The 19,209-nt window shown below is 36.0% G+C and overlaps 1 protein-coding gene across 2 annotated transcripts in view; it reads left to right on the top strand.

Moving 5' to 3' along the window:
* The first annotated feature begins 953 nt into the window (after positions 1 to 953).
* The window catches only part of nid1a (nidogen 1a), a 69,510-nt gene continuing 51,254 nt past the window's right edge, over positions 954 to 19,209 (top strand). For both annotated transcript variants that reach the window (XR_012388953.1, XM_686064.10), the window contains exons 1-4: positions 954 to 1,204; positions 10,088 to 10,396; positions 12,028 to 12,218; positions 14,977 to 15,266. Coding sequence is in view for 1 of the 2 variants with exons in the window: in XM_686064.10 (XP_691156.6) it covers positions 1,001 to 1,204; positions 10,088 to 10,396; positions 12,028 to 12,218; positions 14,977 to 15,266 (994 nt within the window). In the remaining variant the exon portion in view is untranslated. The remainder of the gene's footprint in view (positions 1,205 to 10,087; positions 10,397 to 12,027; positions 12,219 to 14,976; positions 15,267 to 19,209) is intronic.

Raw genomic sequence — 19,209 nt, 5'->3', positions numbered from 1 at the left:
ATTTGCTCAATTTACTTTTAATTATACTTTGTTTTTGGTATTATTTAATGATATTCATCCATGTGAAGACAATGATCATGTTAATGATTCTCCCAAAAGTTATCAACAATACCCTGTATTTATTGTATCAATGTTAAACACTTTTATATATATATATATATATATATATATATATATATATATATATATATATATATATATATATATATATATATCTGCAAATATTTAAATTTTTAAATGATTACTTCTATATTAGATAAAGCTTACTGGTAAGTGGCGGCGTGGCGCTATGGTGAGCTATTTTTAGAACAGGCCTGCGGGCAACACATGTGATTCTCGCGGGCTACCTGGTGCCCGCGGGCACCATGTTGGTGACCCGCTGGTATAAGTGTTAACTCTGTTATGGTTTTAAACATTTAACAATATGTAAACAACAATAACAGAATAAAATGTTCACTATAACATTTAGGCATTTAACATTAACCGCCGTGCGCTTCTCTTAATTTTCGCGCTCATAATTGGACATTTCCATTTTGTTTAATGAAGGGGGGCTGTAGTACCTTAATGACACTGACAATGGACTCAGCGCAGATTTAAACAGTCACTGAATATAGTTTCTACACGTATTATTTTGCATTTACGATATAAATTGGAGGAAACTGAGATTTGAGTATTGAGAGGTTATGTCCTACATCAAACCCCCCTTCCCCTCTCCTCCCCACTGCAATAAATATAATAACCGTTGACTGTGCTAGTGATTGAATGAAGTCCTCCACAGACTAACGTAAAGTCTAGAAGGCATACAGCTGCGTATACTCACATAAATGTAGCGTAATTAGTGACACTGTACAACAATAATTAATATTTTTACTTTACTGTGAGGGTTGGAGTAACGTTAGCTCCACATTGGTCACTCAGTCAGGGAGGAGCGATTGCTTCACCGGACATCAGTCAGTCAGACACGGACTCAGGCAGCTTCAGGCTCGGTTTGGGACTGGATATGGGTCGGCACGGGCACATACACCCATTTTGGGTCATTTTATTCGGATTAACGTTGTCTGTCAGCGGAATAACACGACATGAACTTTTTCCATTCGGGAGAAACGCAGGCGATCAGTCTCTCCGTGAAGGAAATGATGAAACGCAGGAGGTTAATTTAGATAAACCAATAACCTTCCACGATGAGCAGTTCAGCAAGATTTACGTGAGTTTTCTATTATAGCAGATGTTGTTTCAGCTGTATTGCAAGCCTTTTGTGCAATAACTGCCAACTAATAGCATACTTTGAAATGATCTCTTAAAATGGCCATTTTTGTGCCCTATGGTATTCATAATGCATTACAAAATCGTTGTTACCGTGTTTCTTCATGAAAAAATACTATAGTAATTTACAGTAAACATTATACTGTTTTGATACTAAAGTAAACTATAGTATTTACATTTACATTTTTACTTTGTCAATAATATGTCATAGCAGTATTATCAAATGATAAACTAATATATAGTAGTATACTAGTGTTCATTAATATAATTTAGTATACTAATAATTAGTATAATTAGTTTTTTATGGCACAACTATATGTGTATTGTACAATTTATATAGTTGTAGAAAGCTTAGTACAGCATTGGGTAATTTGTTTATATTATTATAGTTGTTAGTATAAAATTATCACTACAGTCTAATTCTAGTACTATAATATATTATGATCCATTACCACTAGTATTGATTATAACAGAGTATGTTTTCATGTAGTTGCAGTGCACAATATTGATAACATTCTTTCATTTATTCATTATTTGTTTGTGTAACTTTAAATCTATTAAATCAGTCTCTATTTAAATGAGCTTTTAATCAATAATACTAAAGGTCAGAACTTTGTAGTACCCAGCAAACATTGAATGTTCCACTGACATTTTTTATAGTTCCTGCTAGGTTCTCGTTTTTTGGAAACTAAATAAAAATGTACTGTGAATACTCCCTGGTTCTATTTTGCTAATCCAGGGTGTCCGCAGGGTCTTACAAAGTATTAAAAGTTGATAAATCAATGAAGAGAAATTTAAGGCCCTTAAAAGTATTAAAAACTCTTAAATGCTATTTTGCAAGGTGTTACATTTTGTATAATTTTTAATTAAAGTTTGCATGAATTTAATCTGCGAATATGAGGATGCTGTGTAATTTATGAAATCCTGCTAGATTTGACATCATGTTGCTTTCTTTACTGCATTAATCAAGGCAACACCATTATTTCTGCAGTTCTTTAGGTGCCAACGTGCTTAATTAGCTAGGTTTAATAGACTTTAATCAGAATGCAAATAATGTTTAAGTTTTGGAATAATTTCTTACATTAATATTTAGTACTGTAAGTAAAATCTTGCTAGTGTTTCCGCTTGAAAGTGGTTATAAGGTCTTAAAATGTATAGAAAGAGTCTAAAATTTCATTATCTGATTCCTGTATAAACTCTGTAATCAAAAATAGCCTTTCCAGAACATTGCATTGATTTTTTTTTTTTTTTTTTTGTAAAAAAAAATTGATTGTTAGGGTAGTTTAATTGAAGTTTGTTTGGTGTTTCTGGTTAACATTCTTAGAGTGTTTCAGCAAGGAGCTCTAAAAAAAGTTATGAACTGGCCGGCAGCTAGCTCTCTGCAACTCTCACATGGTCGCCCACTGAAGCTAAGCAGGGCTGTGCCCGGTCAGTACCTGGATGGGAGACCACATGGGAAAGCTAGGTTGCTGCCGGAAGTGGTGTTAGTGAGGCCAGCAGAGGGCGCCCAACCTGCGGTCTGCGTGGGTCCTAATGCCCCAGTATAGTGACGGGGACGCTATACTGCTCAGTGAGCGCCGTCTTTCGGATGAGACATTAAACCGAGGTCCCGACTCTCTGTGGTTGTTAAAAATCCCAGGATGTCCTTCGAAAAGAGTAGGGGTTTAACCCCGGCATCCTGGCCAAATCTGCCCACTGGCCTTTGTCCATCATGGCCTCCTAACCATCCCCATATTCAATTGGCTGCATCACTGTCTCCTCTCCACCAATCAGCTGGTGTGTGGTGTGCGGTCTGGCGCAAAATGGCTGCCGTCGCATCATCCAGGTGGATGCTGCACACTGGTGGTGGATGAGGAGATTCCCCCCACTGTGTAAAGCGCTTTGAGTGCCCAGAAAAGCGCTATATAAATGTAAGGAATTATTATTATTATTATGAACAATCACTTTTCCAGTCATCTTAACAGGATATTCTTTCAAATGAGTTTTTTCTTTAATATTTTTACATTAGGACAAAAACATTATCTAAATAATGCTGTTCTTTTACATTTTAATAATATTTTTAAAATATAATATTTTCAAAATAATAACTTTAAACATTCCCTTAAAGTGTTTATCTGTATTAACATAACCAAGAAAGGCATGATCAAAAAAAACTTGATGTTTTGAATGTTCAAACAATATTAAGAAATTACCTTTTTGTTACTTATATCAGAGATTCTCAAACTTTTCATCCCGCGACCCCCAAAATATCAATTCCAGTGACTCGCGACCCCTGAAATCATCGGAGGTGGTTATAAACTTACAAACATTGCACACAACCGAGCACACACACCGATAGGAACTATATAAACACGAGCATATTGACAACACAAAAAAGTGCAACAGTCTAACAACCATACAATTTTTTTCATTTTTTAATTTAATATTAACCGACACTTTATTTGTATGTTGTTTTTTATGTAACTATTAAATACTATTTTTATCTTCTGTATGTTATAAAAAATATGTTAATTCTCACAGTTTAATTACACATATAAGATTTTTATATCTTATAAAAGGGGGTCCAGACCCCTTCTTTGTGAACCACTGACTTATATGTTAACCAAATGTTATTTAAACCACAAAATACTTAATAGTTGTCATATTCATTCATTTATATTATTTTTGGCTTAGTCTCTTTATTAATCACCACAGCGGATGCCCTTCCAGTCAATAATATCTGGATGCAGCCTTAATGATGCAAGCTGAGATTGCATTTCTCAGTGATGCAATGTCAGACTCAATGCACTCAATGGAGCTAGTGACGTCACTGGGAGGGGTAGGGTTAGGGGTGGGGTTAGGTGAGTCCATTAAAAAGCATTGGATGCAGCTCAGATTGCTCTGCAGCTAGACCCCTCTCCTTCCAGTCGCAACCTAACACTGGGAAAAACCCATACACTCTTGCATTCACACGCATACACTACGGCCAATTTAGCTTATTTAATTTACCTATACCATATGTGTTTGGACTGTGGAGGAAACCGGGGCACCCGGAGGAAACCCACGCCGACACAGGGAGAACTTTCAAACTCCACACAGAAATGCCAACTGACCCAGCCAGGGGTCAAACCAGTGATCTTCTTGCTGTGAGGCGATTGTGCTACTCACTGTGCCACCGTGATGCCCGTTTTTACTATTGTTTACTAGAAGGTGCATGCCAGAAAAAGTATGTTGGTTTATTTTTGTAGTTAATGTAATTAACTATTTAATTTTCATTAAAGTGATTGAAACATTCAAGTAGATGCTATGCTTTTTATTTACTTGCTATTGTATACAAATAACTTAATGAAGATACCAAAATGGGACGTCTTGTCTAGCCGGTGACTCAAAATGCACAGCTGAAATTCTCACAACACCTGCTCAGTGGCAACATTTTTATAACCAAATAAGTCTCTGTCAGTGGCTGAAGTTCATTGAGGGCATTTCTAAAATAAACAGAAATTATAAAGGAGAAATGTTCATGCTGCAGTTGCTTTGCTGTTTGTGTTTACTGTGTTTTCCTGCCCATCTGATTCACTTAAAACAGTTCATTAACTACAACAGTACATTTGGCAGCTGCTCAGACAAACCGCTCATTATGCCGCTCTTTAAAAAAAGGGCAAAGATTATTCTAATCTTATTTAAGATTATTCTTAAAAAAAAGAGAATGACTCGCAGGTCATTTCAAGAGGTTTTCAAACAGCGTTGTGTTTTTTTAGGTTTGCCTTGATCAGAGTGGGTGTTTATTAGCCAGTCTACACACCATGAGCATGTTAGATAGCAGCATGACTAAATCAGAGCATTTGCTGTGTTTTATGCAAATGTTAAATTTTTTGTAAATAATCCCTTTGTTGTTTTGAGCACTGCACAAATATTTTAGTTGTGTTATTTTCCATTACAAATATCAAACAATGCTTTAAATTAAACTCAACATAGTCTTGTTTCCTTGTGACTTTTCATCACAGATTTTTGTTTACGTTTCAATCAATTTAAAAGCTTTTTGTCTCAAATAATTATGTCTGACTGTTAGAGATGGTAATTTTATTGGGACAAGTTATGTGAAAACTGAAGAAGTATGTTTTATTTGCATGAAAATAAGACAGGACTTGATATTATTCATTAAGAATTTAGTGACAAATTGATTGTTTTGAATCAACAACAAGTTTAGTGTATACATTTTGATCACAAAATCTTTTTTGTGCAAAATTAAAAACATAAAAGCGCATAGATTACTGGAAAACATGAACTACAACCAATAACAATAACAAATGCACGTACAGGAAAAAAGAAAGATAGAGAGGGATAAGGATCACACAAAAATTAAATGAAGGAAAATACAGAGAGAGGAAAACATGGGTAACACTTTATTTGGTCACACTTTATTGTTGTATGTGTTACACTTTATTTAGATGGTCCATTTGAGTATTAGTAGACTGTCTGCTTAATATGTGTTGATACTGGGCATTTAATTGACTATAAGAAACTTTGCAAGTACATTTCAGCTTACACTAACCTTAACCCCAACCTAACAGTCTACTTATAATCTAATGAGAATTAGTTGGCATGTAGATCCGAGGTAACTTAATTCAACAAACGGACCATCAAAATAAAGTGTGACCAAAAAATGCAATGAGTACATATAATAAATGTGTAGATGCAGGCCCGGATTGGCTAATCGGGAGGACCGGGAGAATTCCCGGTGGGCCGGTCCGTTTTTTGGCCGCGAGGGCCTGTGTCCCTAGCTGCAGAATCTGTTGCTCTCAGCAGTCACACTTTTTAAATTTATTTATTTACTTGACCACAGCCTTTTTATTCATTATTTTACTGCAACTCTTCTCTTTTCATCTATTTTAATGATTATAAAACTCAGTTTTGTCTCCTCTCTGAACACATCTATTGTGGTCCAGCGGTTAGCACGTTAGATTAAGATGCCGCGGACCCGGGTTCGACCCTCGTTAGAGTAACTTATTGTTTTCATTTTTATTGTGAAGACATATAATACTGTTAGGGTTGTTGAACATTTGAAGTTCTAAAGCAGCTGTTTTCTCAAAAAAAGACGTGATCGTGTCATTAGAAACTGATTTGGAAATGACCTTATTTTAATATAGTCAGTCGTGAACTGAGGTGGGCCGGTCTGAGGCTTGAAACTCCAGGGCTGAAAAGGAGTCCCACTCCGGCCCTGTGTAGATGTGTGGAATTTAAAGTGGATACACAGGTAAGTCAATTAACAATATTAATAGTAGGGCTGCAGCTATCAGTTATTATAATAATCGATTAATCTAACACTGTGGGGATTTATATGGAAGATGTATAAGGAACGATGGAATTTTTATTTCTTTAGAAACTGCATTAACTAATAATATAGTTACAGGATAAAATAAAAACAAGCTGCATAAAATAAATATAATGAGCAAATCAAATAAATCTCATACAGACAGAAAGTAATGTGTTAAATGTATTTATTTTTTATTGAAGCGTCGATTTACATAAGTTTTATCAATTATTTTTTGTAATTGATTAAATTGAAAAATTACATTGTAAGTTTCAGCCCTAATTGTGGTAATAATAATAATGAATTTTTGTCTTTTGGTTGATGTTGACAGACTGTAGTGAAATACTCCAGATATATTCCTGCATAACTGTGTATTGATTGAGTGAGTCAGAATCTGGAGCATTTTAAAAGTTGTAAAATGTTGGCTGACTTGTATATCTGCGTGTACAATTTTCTCAGAGGACTTGTCTCACAAAAACATTTATAATTACAATTCCTTGAACGCTTCCTTTCCCACAGGTCTGCTTTGTCAGTTTCCATTTCCAGGACAAGTATTTTCTTTTTCTTTCCAGGCTGTTGTGTTTTTTAAGGTCTTGAACTTTTTATTTTTTGTATTTTTTGGCCAATACACGGCCGCCTCTTCGCGAAACATAATCTTTTGTTGGTTGAAATGTAGTTTGCAAAAGTGCAGATAGTTTAAGCTTACTTTAAAATGGACAGGTCATCCAAAAATGAATATTCTGTAATGAAGTTTTTTTCTTCAATTAAACACAAAAGAAGATAGTTTGAAGAATGTTGTAAACTGGTAGCCATTGGCAATACTAGTGTTCCCCCCTACTATGATATCTAATGACTACCAGTTTACAACATTCTTCTAAATATCTTCTTTTGTGTTCAATAGAAAAAATTTAAAACTCATAATTATTTAAACCACACTGTTAATAATGCAAGGTTCCACACAATTAATGTTGTGCCAGCACAAATCGATTAAGTTAACTTAACAAACTTAAGTGGATTGAACCTAAAACAATTAAGTTGTCCCAAAATAAATCTCAAGAATTTTGTCGTTTAAGCTTATTTTACCTAAGTAGTTTAAATAAGTAGCAAGATCTTTTTTTTGAGTGCTCTTCAGAGTGAGCAAATGATAATTAGATTAATATATTTAAGTGAACTGTCCCTTTAAATTAATCATGTGAACAAACCTTTCTTCATCAAGATTTATAGGATCTCCTGCTGAATACAAAGTGCATGTGTTGTAGCATTCTGACAACATCTGGAAATGCAGTTAAGGCAGCACATCTGTTTTAGTGAGGTGTTGAACAGTACAACCCATTAAAATACACATGGGCTAAACATTTACTCATTCATTCCTCACTACAAACTGTACTTGTTTTATTATGCAGGATTTTTTTTGTTAGAAAATATAGTGTTTTTCTTTAGCAGTTATATGTTTTGATGTGGCGGCACGGTGGCTCAGTGGTTAGCACTGTGGCGTCACAGCAAGACAGTTCAAGTACCGGCTGGGCTAGTTGTAATTTCTGTGTGGAGTTTGCAGGTTCTCTCTGCGTTGGCGTGGGTTTATGAGTTTGTGTGTGCATGTAAATGAGTGTTTATGGGTGTTTCCCAGTACTGGGTTGTTTTATACTATGGTCTATCATATTTATTTTGTGGTCTCAGAATACATAGTTTAAGTACAGTAAAAATTTTTCCTCATTTGCATGAGAAACATGAATCACAGCATAGCGTAGAGGGACAGTATATGCAGTATGTATATATATATATATATATATTTATATATATATATATATATATATATATATATATATATATATATATATATATATATATATATATATATATRTATATATATATATATATATATATATATATATATATATATATATATATATATATGTATATATATATATATATATATATATATATATATGCAGTAATTATATATATATATATATATATATATATATATATATATATATATATATATATATATATATATATATACTTTGCAGAGAAAGTACACGTTAACATTATATTGAACCATCTGTTTTTATTTTCCAAAACAACTAACCACAGAGTTATGGGATCAAAAAAATTCAATCTGTGAACATTTTTATACTTTAAATGAGGAAAATAAACAAGCGTTATGGATGTGACAAAAAAAGTCTGCGAGTTTACAGTATACAACATATTTCGTAGATATTCTGTGAATTAAACTGCACAACCCAAAATAAATAATGCTGAACAAAAGGATAAGAGTTAGCTCTTTATAGAACAAAACGGATTGATTTTATTTTATTTTGACATTTTTGCATTTTTGAGGGAAAAGATTTGTTATGGATGTGACACTTTTTCGTTATGGATGTGACGGATGTGAAATTGCCATTTGTTTGACTTTGGTAAATCAAATATAATAGTTTGAAAACATTGACAGAGACATTTTTAAGTATTTTTAAAGTACTCCAGGGTTCAACGCTAAGGATTTTTTCAACTGGCCCGATCGGACCAGTGGTTGAGATTTTTACTTGCCCTTCCAATATTTTCACTGGCCCTACCAAAAAAAAAGTCAATACTTATTTCTTAGCCACAAATTTAAAAAAGAAATGTGTCAAAATGTTTGTAAATCTAGAATTTAATTATTTAAAAAACGTTAATAAATGTGTAATGAGCAAAATTCAAAGTGTTTTGCAAACAAAAGTAGCAAAATGTGCAGGTATTTTATTGCAAAACAAAAGATGGCTGACCTGCCAAACTGACGGCAAACTGTACAAAACATCACTTAATTTTTTTAGTCGTGGCGTACCCTCATAAACGTTTGCTTCCAAGATGTTAAAAATAAATATTTTCCTTTAGCATCATCACTTGATGATGCCGCCATGTTGCTGTCTCTTCGCTGTACTGGTTGTTACGAAAAAAATAACATGCTCACAATATCCAATCAGATAAGAGGAACTGAGAAGGTAGCATTTGAAGACTTAAAAACGCAAACGGTTTCTCTATTCTGACAGTTTTTTCACTCAATTGACAAATAGTCCCAGGCAAATTAAACTTTAGTAACAGGGCATCAGTGGCCCGATCGGGCCAGTAACGATCCTGTCTACTGTCCCGAGCATCTCACACGCTGGCCCCGGGCCATCGGGCAGTCCTTATTGTTGAGCCCTGCACTGTAAAACACTTGCCTGCGCAAAAAATGTAGAAACGGTTTTGCTACTTTAATGAAAATTTTTATTTTCATGGCAAGGTTGACATTTTCATGGAATTGCTCATATATATATATATAGAACTTCTACACTCAGCACCACTCATCAATGTCAGTTCCAAAGCAGTGGGCCTATCAGAAGAGCTCAGCGTTCTGTTTCTGTTTACAGTTGCAAGTTGGCATGACTGATTTATTTGTCATTAACATAGCAGAGGAGTTTGTTTTTTTAAACACTGTAACTGACTGTAAACACTGACTTTTTAGACACAGAGATGCATGTGTGAATGACCCTTAGTTCTTCTTTATTTCACACTTAGATCAACACCAATGGCTTTGTTGCTCTGGAAAAGCCGACAGGAGAATCAGAGTATCTGGAAAACATGCCGGCCAGTTTTAAAATGATCGCGGCTCTTCAAGGCGACCTGGACACGAGTGACGGTGTAGGAAAGGTGTTTTTCCGGCAGGACTTAAGTGCGGCTCTTCTGCAGCAGGCGGCTGATCACATTAATAGAGCTTTTCCTGAGGACGACCTGGTGAACCCCATCCATGCTCTAGTGGTTACGTGGCTCGATGTGGCTTCTCACAAGGCAGAGAGCAGAGGAGACGGTCTGGAGCACAGCATAAGAGTAAGATTTACATTTAGTAGTTTAGTCAATGGGGTATATGCACAGCTAGTGTGTTTTTTTTTCTTTAACAGCAACAATGTTGTAATGTAATTACAATATAACCGGTTAAACAGACTTAAGCACTCATTTAGTTATTGAAGTGTCAAATAAGATGAAAAGCCGTTTAAACACGAGCACCATCATGAGCAGCAGGCTACTGCAGGAACTCTGAAAATGCTGTGGTAAAATAAATGTTCATATTTTAAAGACATTGTGCTATAGCAGGGGTGTCAAACTCAATTCCTGGAGGGCCGAAGCCCTGCACAGTTTAGTTGCAACCCTGATTTTGGCTCGCCGACAGGTTTTGAGAAATCGCAGACAAATGCCTGAAATCACAGGCAAATCGCTGCACATGCACGTGAGTGACAATCACACAGTATGAACGACCAAAGACGCGATCTGAGAGAATCGCCGATGAGTCGCCAATTCCTGTGAGATATTTGGCGTGCTGAATATCTGGAGCTGTCGGCGATTCAAATCATGCCGTGTGAATTGGGTTTTGACTGAAAATAACATCAGCGATCGCCTACAGCCAATGAGAGAGCAGCTTTCACTTGTGTGTGTGTGCGTGTGTATATACTTGCTGGAGGCCAGCGGGAGGCTGGGGGAGAAGTTAAAAGCGCTCTTATTCGGTTTATTTGGACCCACGAAATGGAGGAAAAACTAGTGGAGGTTTGACAGGACTCAGGAGCAGCCGTGTATGTCTGATGTTTCATACAGAAAGAAATTAGTGTTCTATCAACGTTGAGGAGAAATGGCCAATTCCCTTTAAACCCAGGTGAGCAAACATGTACATGTTCTACCCCATTAAAGGCTTCTCCCTCATTATGTAGTTAATAACAAAAGATATACCACATGTTTTTGGCTGTGAGACGTAGTTTGGACGAAGTTGTCGGCGATTCTTCCTATAGTAAAGTCATGCAATGTGAAAGTCCCTGTCGCCGATCCATCTTGCAGTGTAAACAAAGCAGCGATGAAACGCTAGCCCAGATAGTCAAGCATTGTGAAAACATCTGTGACACGACTACTTTGAAAATCATGCAGTCTGAACTTAGCATTACCTGTAGGTTTCAAACAAGCCTGAAGGACTCAATCAGTTTGATCAGGTGTGTTTAATTAGGGTTGGAACTAAACTATGCAGAGCTGCGGCCCTTTTGGAACTGAGTTTGACACCTGTGTGTTATGGAGTTTAATCCAGATCAATCAGGCTGTGAAGATTGTTGATTTTTAAATGAAAACAAACCGTAAATGCGTCGATTTTGGATGGCGTAAAGTTCACCGGAATTGCTTGAACAGAGTTACTGAAAGTTAAAGCTCCTTCTGCATATAACAGAGATGCCCAAACTAGGGCCTGGGGAACAAGTAAGGGTAACCTTTGATTTGGCCCACCATCCCATTTGAGAAGAGAAGGAGAATTTTGGGAAGTTTCGGACTTATTGCCTTTAATATATTAATAATATATTAATTTGGGTGTACTATTTTTTTAGTTTGACATTTAATTTTTCATACTACTGAATATGTGAACAACCATGAATGCAGTTGATTGCACAAAAATGCAAACGTTATCGGTCATGTGTTTTGTTTTTACTTAGAGGAACACATTTCAGCTGGTCATCGCTTCAGTGGAGACATCGTCCTACGCAATTCTTCTCTACCCAAGAGACTCAATCCAGTTCCAGAGCACCGGCAGTGGATACACAGTGCACGCCGGCTTCAGCAAAACACAAGAACTGTACTATCGCAACACAGAGGACACAGAGGCGTCTGTCAAGGACTTGCCTGAGTGAGTTCAGTTTAAGATTAAGAAGTTTTCAGTGGGCCATAGGGCTGCTCGATTTTGGGAAAAATTATAATCACGATTATTTTGGTCATAATTGTAATCACGATTATTCCAAACGATTATTAGTTTTATTAATAATATATTTAGATTATTAGTCAAAATTATTAGCACTCCTGAGAATTTTTTTTAAAATAAATATTTCCCAAATGATGTTTAACAGAGCAAGGAATTTTAACAATATTTCCTATAATATTTTTTCTTCTGGAGAAATGCTTATTTGTTTTGTTTTGGCTAGAATAAAAGCAAATTTAAATATTTTGAAGCCTCTTTTAAGGTCAATATTATTAGCCCCTTTAGGCAATATATATTTTTGATTGTCTGCGGAAGAAACTACTGTTATACAATGACTTGTCTAATTACCCTAATTAAGCCTTTGAATCACACTTTGAATTTGAATGTTTGTATTTAAAAAAAATATCTACTAAAATATTATATACTGTCATCATAGCAAAGATAAAATTAATCGGTTATTAGAAATGAATGGTTAAAACTATTATGTTAAGAAATCTTCTTTCCATTAAATAGAAATTGGGGAAAAGGTTGCTAATATTCAGGAGGGCTAATAATTCAGACTTCAACTGCATATATTATTTTCCTCCCTGGAAGGGAAAGAGAAATAAATACAATAGAATAAAAATATGAAACAAACTTTGCTTTTAGCATCTTTACCGTAAAAAAACACTTCAGCTACAAAAGTCTTCAGTCAAGAGCAAAGAGGGATTTTCTCGTTGTTTTATTAATCATGATAAAACAGGCGGCAGCTGTGCTCTGTCACTTTAATGGTTTCGCTTTCACGTGTCTTTTGATTCTCAACTCGTTTGTTTATTACAAAATGAGGGTTAATATGAATAATCACTAAACGCGTTTTGACACCTATTTGAACATTAAAGCGCTCACGTTAATGACTTTAGATGTGTGTGCTCTCTGCTCGTCACAATGTGTGAATGAGACCAAGTGCAGATGCGGTCTTTCGCGCTTTTAAGAGCAACATGTGTGGACAACTGGACAGGGGGCGGTAATTAATGGAATAATCGTTTATCTCGATTAATGGTTTTTCATAATCGTTAGAAGCCATAATCAAAATCGAAAATGATTTTTCGATTAATTGCACAGCCCTAGTGGGCCATGACATTGATTTTTTTCAGGTTATTTTAATATGTTCCTTGAGGTTATATATTACTAAAAATAATATTAGTCCACCCAAAATACACATACAATACGAATATTATTTTTACAGATAACTTTTAAGGTTTATCTTAGAGATGCAAAATGTACCTGCAATTCTAGAATCCCCCACATTCACTATTTCCTGCAATGTGTTTAATTAGGGATCCTCCGAATGATCAGCTGAAGATCGGTATCGGCCGATAATCACATTAAATGACTTGATCGGTACTCGCCAATCTGGCCGATCTCATAAACCGATCACTGGTGTTTGTTTATGAGTTAGCAAGCAAAGGAAGACGCACATGCACTCCCGTATATTATACAAGGTGTACAGGAGCCACAACATGTGAGGAGGTAAATGATGTGGAGGTGTGAACGATAGAGTCACTTGCATCACAACAGCTAAAATATATACTGATGTGGTGTGACCTCTATTTATACCTCTGTGCATTCCCTTATATAATGCATAGCCTACAGGAGTCACAACACGTAAAAAGATAAATGATGTTTGGCGTAAACGATCGATTCACTCGCATCACAAGAGCTAAAATATATACAGATGAGGTGTGACCTCTGTTTATACACAGCAAAAAATGCTTTTCTTACTTAGATTTTTTGTCTTGTTTCTAGTCCAAATGTATAAAAGTTCTTAAATTAGGAAGCATTTTCCAGACAAGCAAAACATATTGTCTTGTTTTAAAAAATAATATACCAAAATGAGATGATCGTTTGCTTAAATCAAGCAAAATAATCTGCCAATGGGGTAAGCAAAATAATCTTATCACAAATCGAAAAACAAGACTATTTTGCTTACCACATTGAGAGATTGCTAGACAATATGTTTTGCTTGTCTAGAAAATGCTTCTTGATTTAAGAATTTGTAGATATTTGGACTAGAAACAAGACAAAAAGTCTAAATAAGAAAAGCTTTTTTTGCAGTGTAAAGTCTATTGGCGCGACTTGCTAGTGTTGCTCTCTTTGTTGCAGGTGCAAACATTTTATTTACCCTGCTTCTAGCCATGAGATGTTTACACCTAAATGGTAAAACCATTTAAAAACCAAACTAATTCATTTAGGTAAGGCGAGATCTCCATTTGAGTATCATACTTAGAGGGAAAATGTGCTTAATGCATCATTAAACTTAAAGCATTTAAATCAGTACTCAGTATCGGCTGATCACTATGACAAGGAACCAGTACTCAGTATTGGCTGCAAAAATCCTAATAGGAGCATCCCTAATTTTAATACAAATTTTATTTAAATGTATTTAATAATTGACTTAAATCAGACTACAATTATAGTTGCCTAACACCACTTAAAATATCATAATGATCATAATAATAATTAAAAAGTTAGAATTAGATAAATATAATTTGTATCAATAAATTAATTATTATTTTTATAATTATCTTCATTCTTAGTTTTTCAATAAGCCGAACAATCAAGTCTAGAATCTCCCACATACACTATTCCTACATTGTCAATGTACTTTGGCCGTGTTTTTTCCATGAATGCTGTTGAATGTGTTTTCCAGGCAGACGAACTCCGGAAAGCGCGGCGTGTGGGTGTATGAAATCGGGACGTTCCCTCACTTTACAAACATTGCCCCTGGAGAAGTGCCAGACTTGCCTTTGGATTCACTCAGGAGATCAGAAACCCAAAACCAGCAACAGCAAGTGTATCCTGACGTCCAGCAGGAGAACCTGGATGGGGTTTACCATCATGCGGAACACCCTCCGCCCATCCAGGTGCACACGGTTCAGTTCACACCTCAAGACCCGCAGGTGGTGGAGATCGAAAATGATGACAACATTCAGGTCGACGGTCAGAGTGAATGCTTTATTTACTGATATCATTAAGGGGATAATTCACCCAAACATGTAAATTTACGGTAAATTTACTTTCCCTCAAGCTATTATAGATATAGATGGCTTTTTCTCTTCAGTGGAACATTAAAGAAGATTTTAGCAGATTTTTTTAGCAGATTTTTTAGCCTTGTTTGAGGTGATTCATATAATGCAAATCAATAATCACCAGTCATTGAGATTAAAAATAGTCCAAATCAATAAATGGCTCCTGGCGACACACTAGGTATGTTTCTATCTAAGCATGCAAATTAAATTTATGGGCAAAACTGGAATATTGCATAAAAACACTTGTAAATAAAGCAGCACTTCCATCCAATGAGACAAAGAGAACACAATCATCACATCCAGGTAAACTGGAGCAAAAATCAGAAAGAAAAACTAAATTTTGTACAGTAGGAAAAGTCACCGTGGTCTTTGTTCTTCTCTAATAAATAAATTGTGCCTCAGAAGACGAAACGCAATGAACCCAATGCAGTTGCTTTTAAGACACTTTTTGGGAGCGCAGACAGATGCTCAAAACAGTTTTGAAGGGAATAATAAAATAATAATAATAATAATAATACTGAAACCCTGTGATGATGGACTGACGTTTGAGGCCTTTTACAATCAGCAAACAACATTTCAGATCTTTTCCAATTTGCTGGAAATTTTGCAAAGTACATTAATGTGTACCATCACCCACATTTTTATCTGATCATCATCACCTCTAAAACTAAATCACGTCACACACACTGATGCGCATGCTGGAATTAATTCATTAAATCTGTTTCTTTTGCGGTTTACATGCATTTTTCTTATAGAATAAAAAGTTTATCCTTCTCAAAAGAGCATTTTTCAAAATGTAAACACATCTTGTATATGTTTCTATTTAAACATTTTTTTATGCAATATTCCAAAATGTGCATAAAAATTGGTGGGTGGAAACATAGTTACTGATGTTGTGTGAGGCGAAATGATTGGTCTGTGCTAGAAAAAGAACATTATTTTATATAATTAGGGCTGGGTATCACTAAAATCTTCGATACTGGTACTGATACTGTACTTTCAATTCGATACCGGTTCAATTCGATACTTTTTCCGAAGCCAAGTTCATAAAATTAGTATAACAAGATTACATTATACATCTAATTTTTTCCAGTTTTTCTTTTTTCTTTAATAGAGTCAAACCTACTGGCAAGTTCCCTCTCTACCTTGTGAAGCCAATACGGAAGTAACTGAAACTGCAATTCATCGACTTGCCTTTAGGGGCTGGCTCCAGGAAGTCCAGGTGTTCACTGATAGCTATGCTAAATTGGCCAACTTTACAGCTGATAAAAAGTCTGCATAATTAAGGGCGTGGCCACTTGAGTGACAGCTAGGTCTCGCTGGTCGCCGTCTCGTCACTTCAGGTGATTCCGGCTGATTAGACGCTGAACTCAGCATATACATCGCATTTTCGTTTTGTTTCATGTGGCTTTACACAGTTATCTCAAACGTTGTCATAGTGTTATGCCCGTATTTCATAAATAGCCTTGCATTTACTAAAACAGACTATATTTAAAATATTTGGAAGTTCTTAGTGTTTTCCTCCTGAAGAAAAATGTCGTAAGAACAATGTTTAGTGGCTCAATCTGTTACAGCATTGTTTTTAAAAGTCTAAACACTTTATTGATAATAATGTACAACCAAGCACGTGGTCAGAACACAAACAAGTTGCAGGTAATGAAGTATTAGGCATTTCTCCAAAAGAAAAGCTTGTCTAAGCAAAATGCTAGCAGACATCTGTAGCCTGTAGCCCACCGATGTCAAACTCAATTCCTGGAGGGCCGCAGCCCTGCACAGTTTAATTCCAACCCTGCTCCAACCCACTTAAGCTGCAGTCACATTAGAGTTAGAGCATGCGTCATTCTGTCGTGTGGCGCTGCGAAAAGGGGCGGGATTAAACAAGCTTTTTAGACATTTAAAAAAGCGAGTGATTGCTCCATGTTTTAAATTTCCAGAGGTCTGGTTTTAATCCTCGATTGGTCTCACGCAGTCTAGTGACGCGATTTCGCAGGTCAGACTTCACTAAGCTTGAACTTTGCACCGCAGCAACCTGCGAAACTTGACGCATGACTCTGCGTTTCCGGTCTGACGCATTCGCTTGCGTATGAATGGAAGTCTATAGGAGGAAAAGCACAGTGTGACCGCAACTTTACCTGTAGGTTTCAAACAAGCCTGAAGGACTCAATTAGTTTGATCAGGTGTGTTTAGGGTTGGACCTAAACTGAATTAAGTTTGACATCCCTGCTTTAGCCTCTCATGCCCTGCCTCTTTGCCTGTTTTTGGTAACCCCTGGTCGGTGTGATGACGCACGAACAAAATGGCCTTGCCTACTTGTAGCTTCATTTGCATTCTTCAGAAACCTATGGGTGACGTCACAGGTGCTACGTCCATATCTTTTAAAGTCTAAGGGCTCTATTTTGACGGTCCATGTGCAGAGCGCAAAACGCAGGGCGCAAACGCTTTCAGGGCGTGTCAGGGCGCGTTTTTGGTAATTTAAGGATGGGAAATCTGCCTTGCGCCGCGGCGCATGGTCTAAAAGGGTTGAGTTTATTTTCTTAATGAGTTATAGGTGTGTTTTGAGAATAAAACAATCAGAGTCTCATCTCCCATTCCCTTTAAGAGTCAGCTGCGTCACGCCAAGAGCGCATTCGCTATTTACAGGACGTAAAGTAAGTCTAAGTGGAAAAACTGAGCATTTCACAAGCAAACAGTTCACAGAAAACAGTTAAACAGAGCATCTACTGCGTGAGAATGAGAGATAATGGAACTACTTTCACTTTCGCTCTTGGATAGGGAAACCTTTACGCACAGACATCAATTAGTCTATAAATAAATAATTTTGTTTGTTAAGCGCAAATATTCGTTTCAAAACTAAATTCAGTTCTAATTTCCAGCAAACGAATAAATGAATAATAATAACAAAATGTGCTCATAAACCTGAGTTATATCCTAAAACACATGCTGTGCCCCATATGGTCTAAAACCTGACAGGTGGACAAATCTAAGCTTGTTTTTAATAAAACAAATATAAATATGGATATAATAAATAATACTGCTAATAATAATAACATTATACAAAAGCAAATTGTTATGAATGAACTGAAAAAGGCTCCCGAGATGAAGAAGACATAAAAGCAGTGGTTTTTCATATTTATGTAGGCTAGAAAATAATATGTTTTGTAATATTTTAATCCTTTATATTTATATCCTATATCTATTCTTATTATATCCTATATATATCCTTAATATTTACTTTTTTTTCATATGTAAAGATATTTGGCTATTGCTCTACATCTTGTGTGTATTAAGCAGTGTGTAAGCGAGGCGCAACTCTGCGCCGGAGTTTAGACCAGGTTAGTTTTGGTCTAATAAAAAGTCTATCATAGTTTCTCAAAATAGCAACGGGCCAGCGGTCCGCCTCAGAAAGCCTCCATTTTTAGAGCAGAACGCCTATGGGCGCACAAATGAGCGCTAATGCATTTGCTATTTAAACAGCGTAGCGCAACGCCTCAAAACGACTCTTGCGCCAAGCTGAAACTACCAAAAGACTATTGCGCTGCGCCTTGCGCCACACTGAGCCGGGTGTATGATAAGGCCCTATGAGTCAAACTCATAAAAGCATAAACAAACAAAATGTAACCAAAGAAATAAAACGGCGTAAATAAGTTAAAATAGAATTAATCAAGCTCTTACTAGACATACTAGAATCTTTCTGGCAGGTGTGTTGAAGCAAGTTGGAGCTAAACTCCAAGTAGGACACCGGCCCTCAAGAACAGAGTTTGCACATCCCTGATTTAGGATAATGGAAATACAGAAGTCAGCAAATATATATTACATTGTTTTTGTGTTGTTTGGATGTTTAAGTGAAAAAAAAT

Source organism: Danio rerio, chromosome 13 (assembly GCF_049306965.1).
Source record: "Danio rerio strain Tuebingen ecotype United States chromosome 13, GRCz12tu, whole genome shotgun sequence".
Taxonomy (NCBI): domain Eukaryota; kingdom Metazoa; phylum Chordata; class Actinopteri; order Cypriniformes; family Danionidae; genus Danio; species Danio rerio.
Note: the sequence above shows the minus strand (reverse complement) of the source record. Positions and strands in the feature narration are given on the sequence as shown.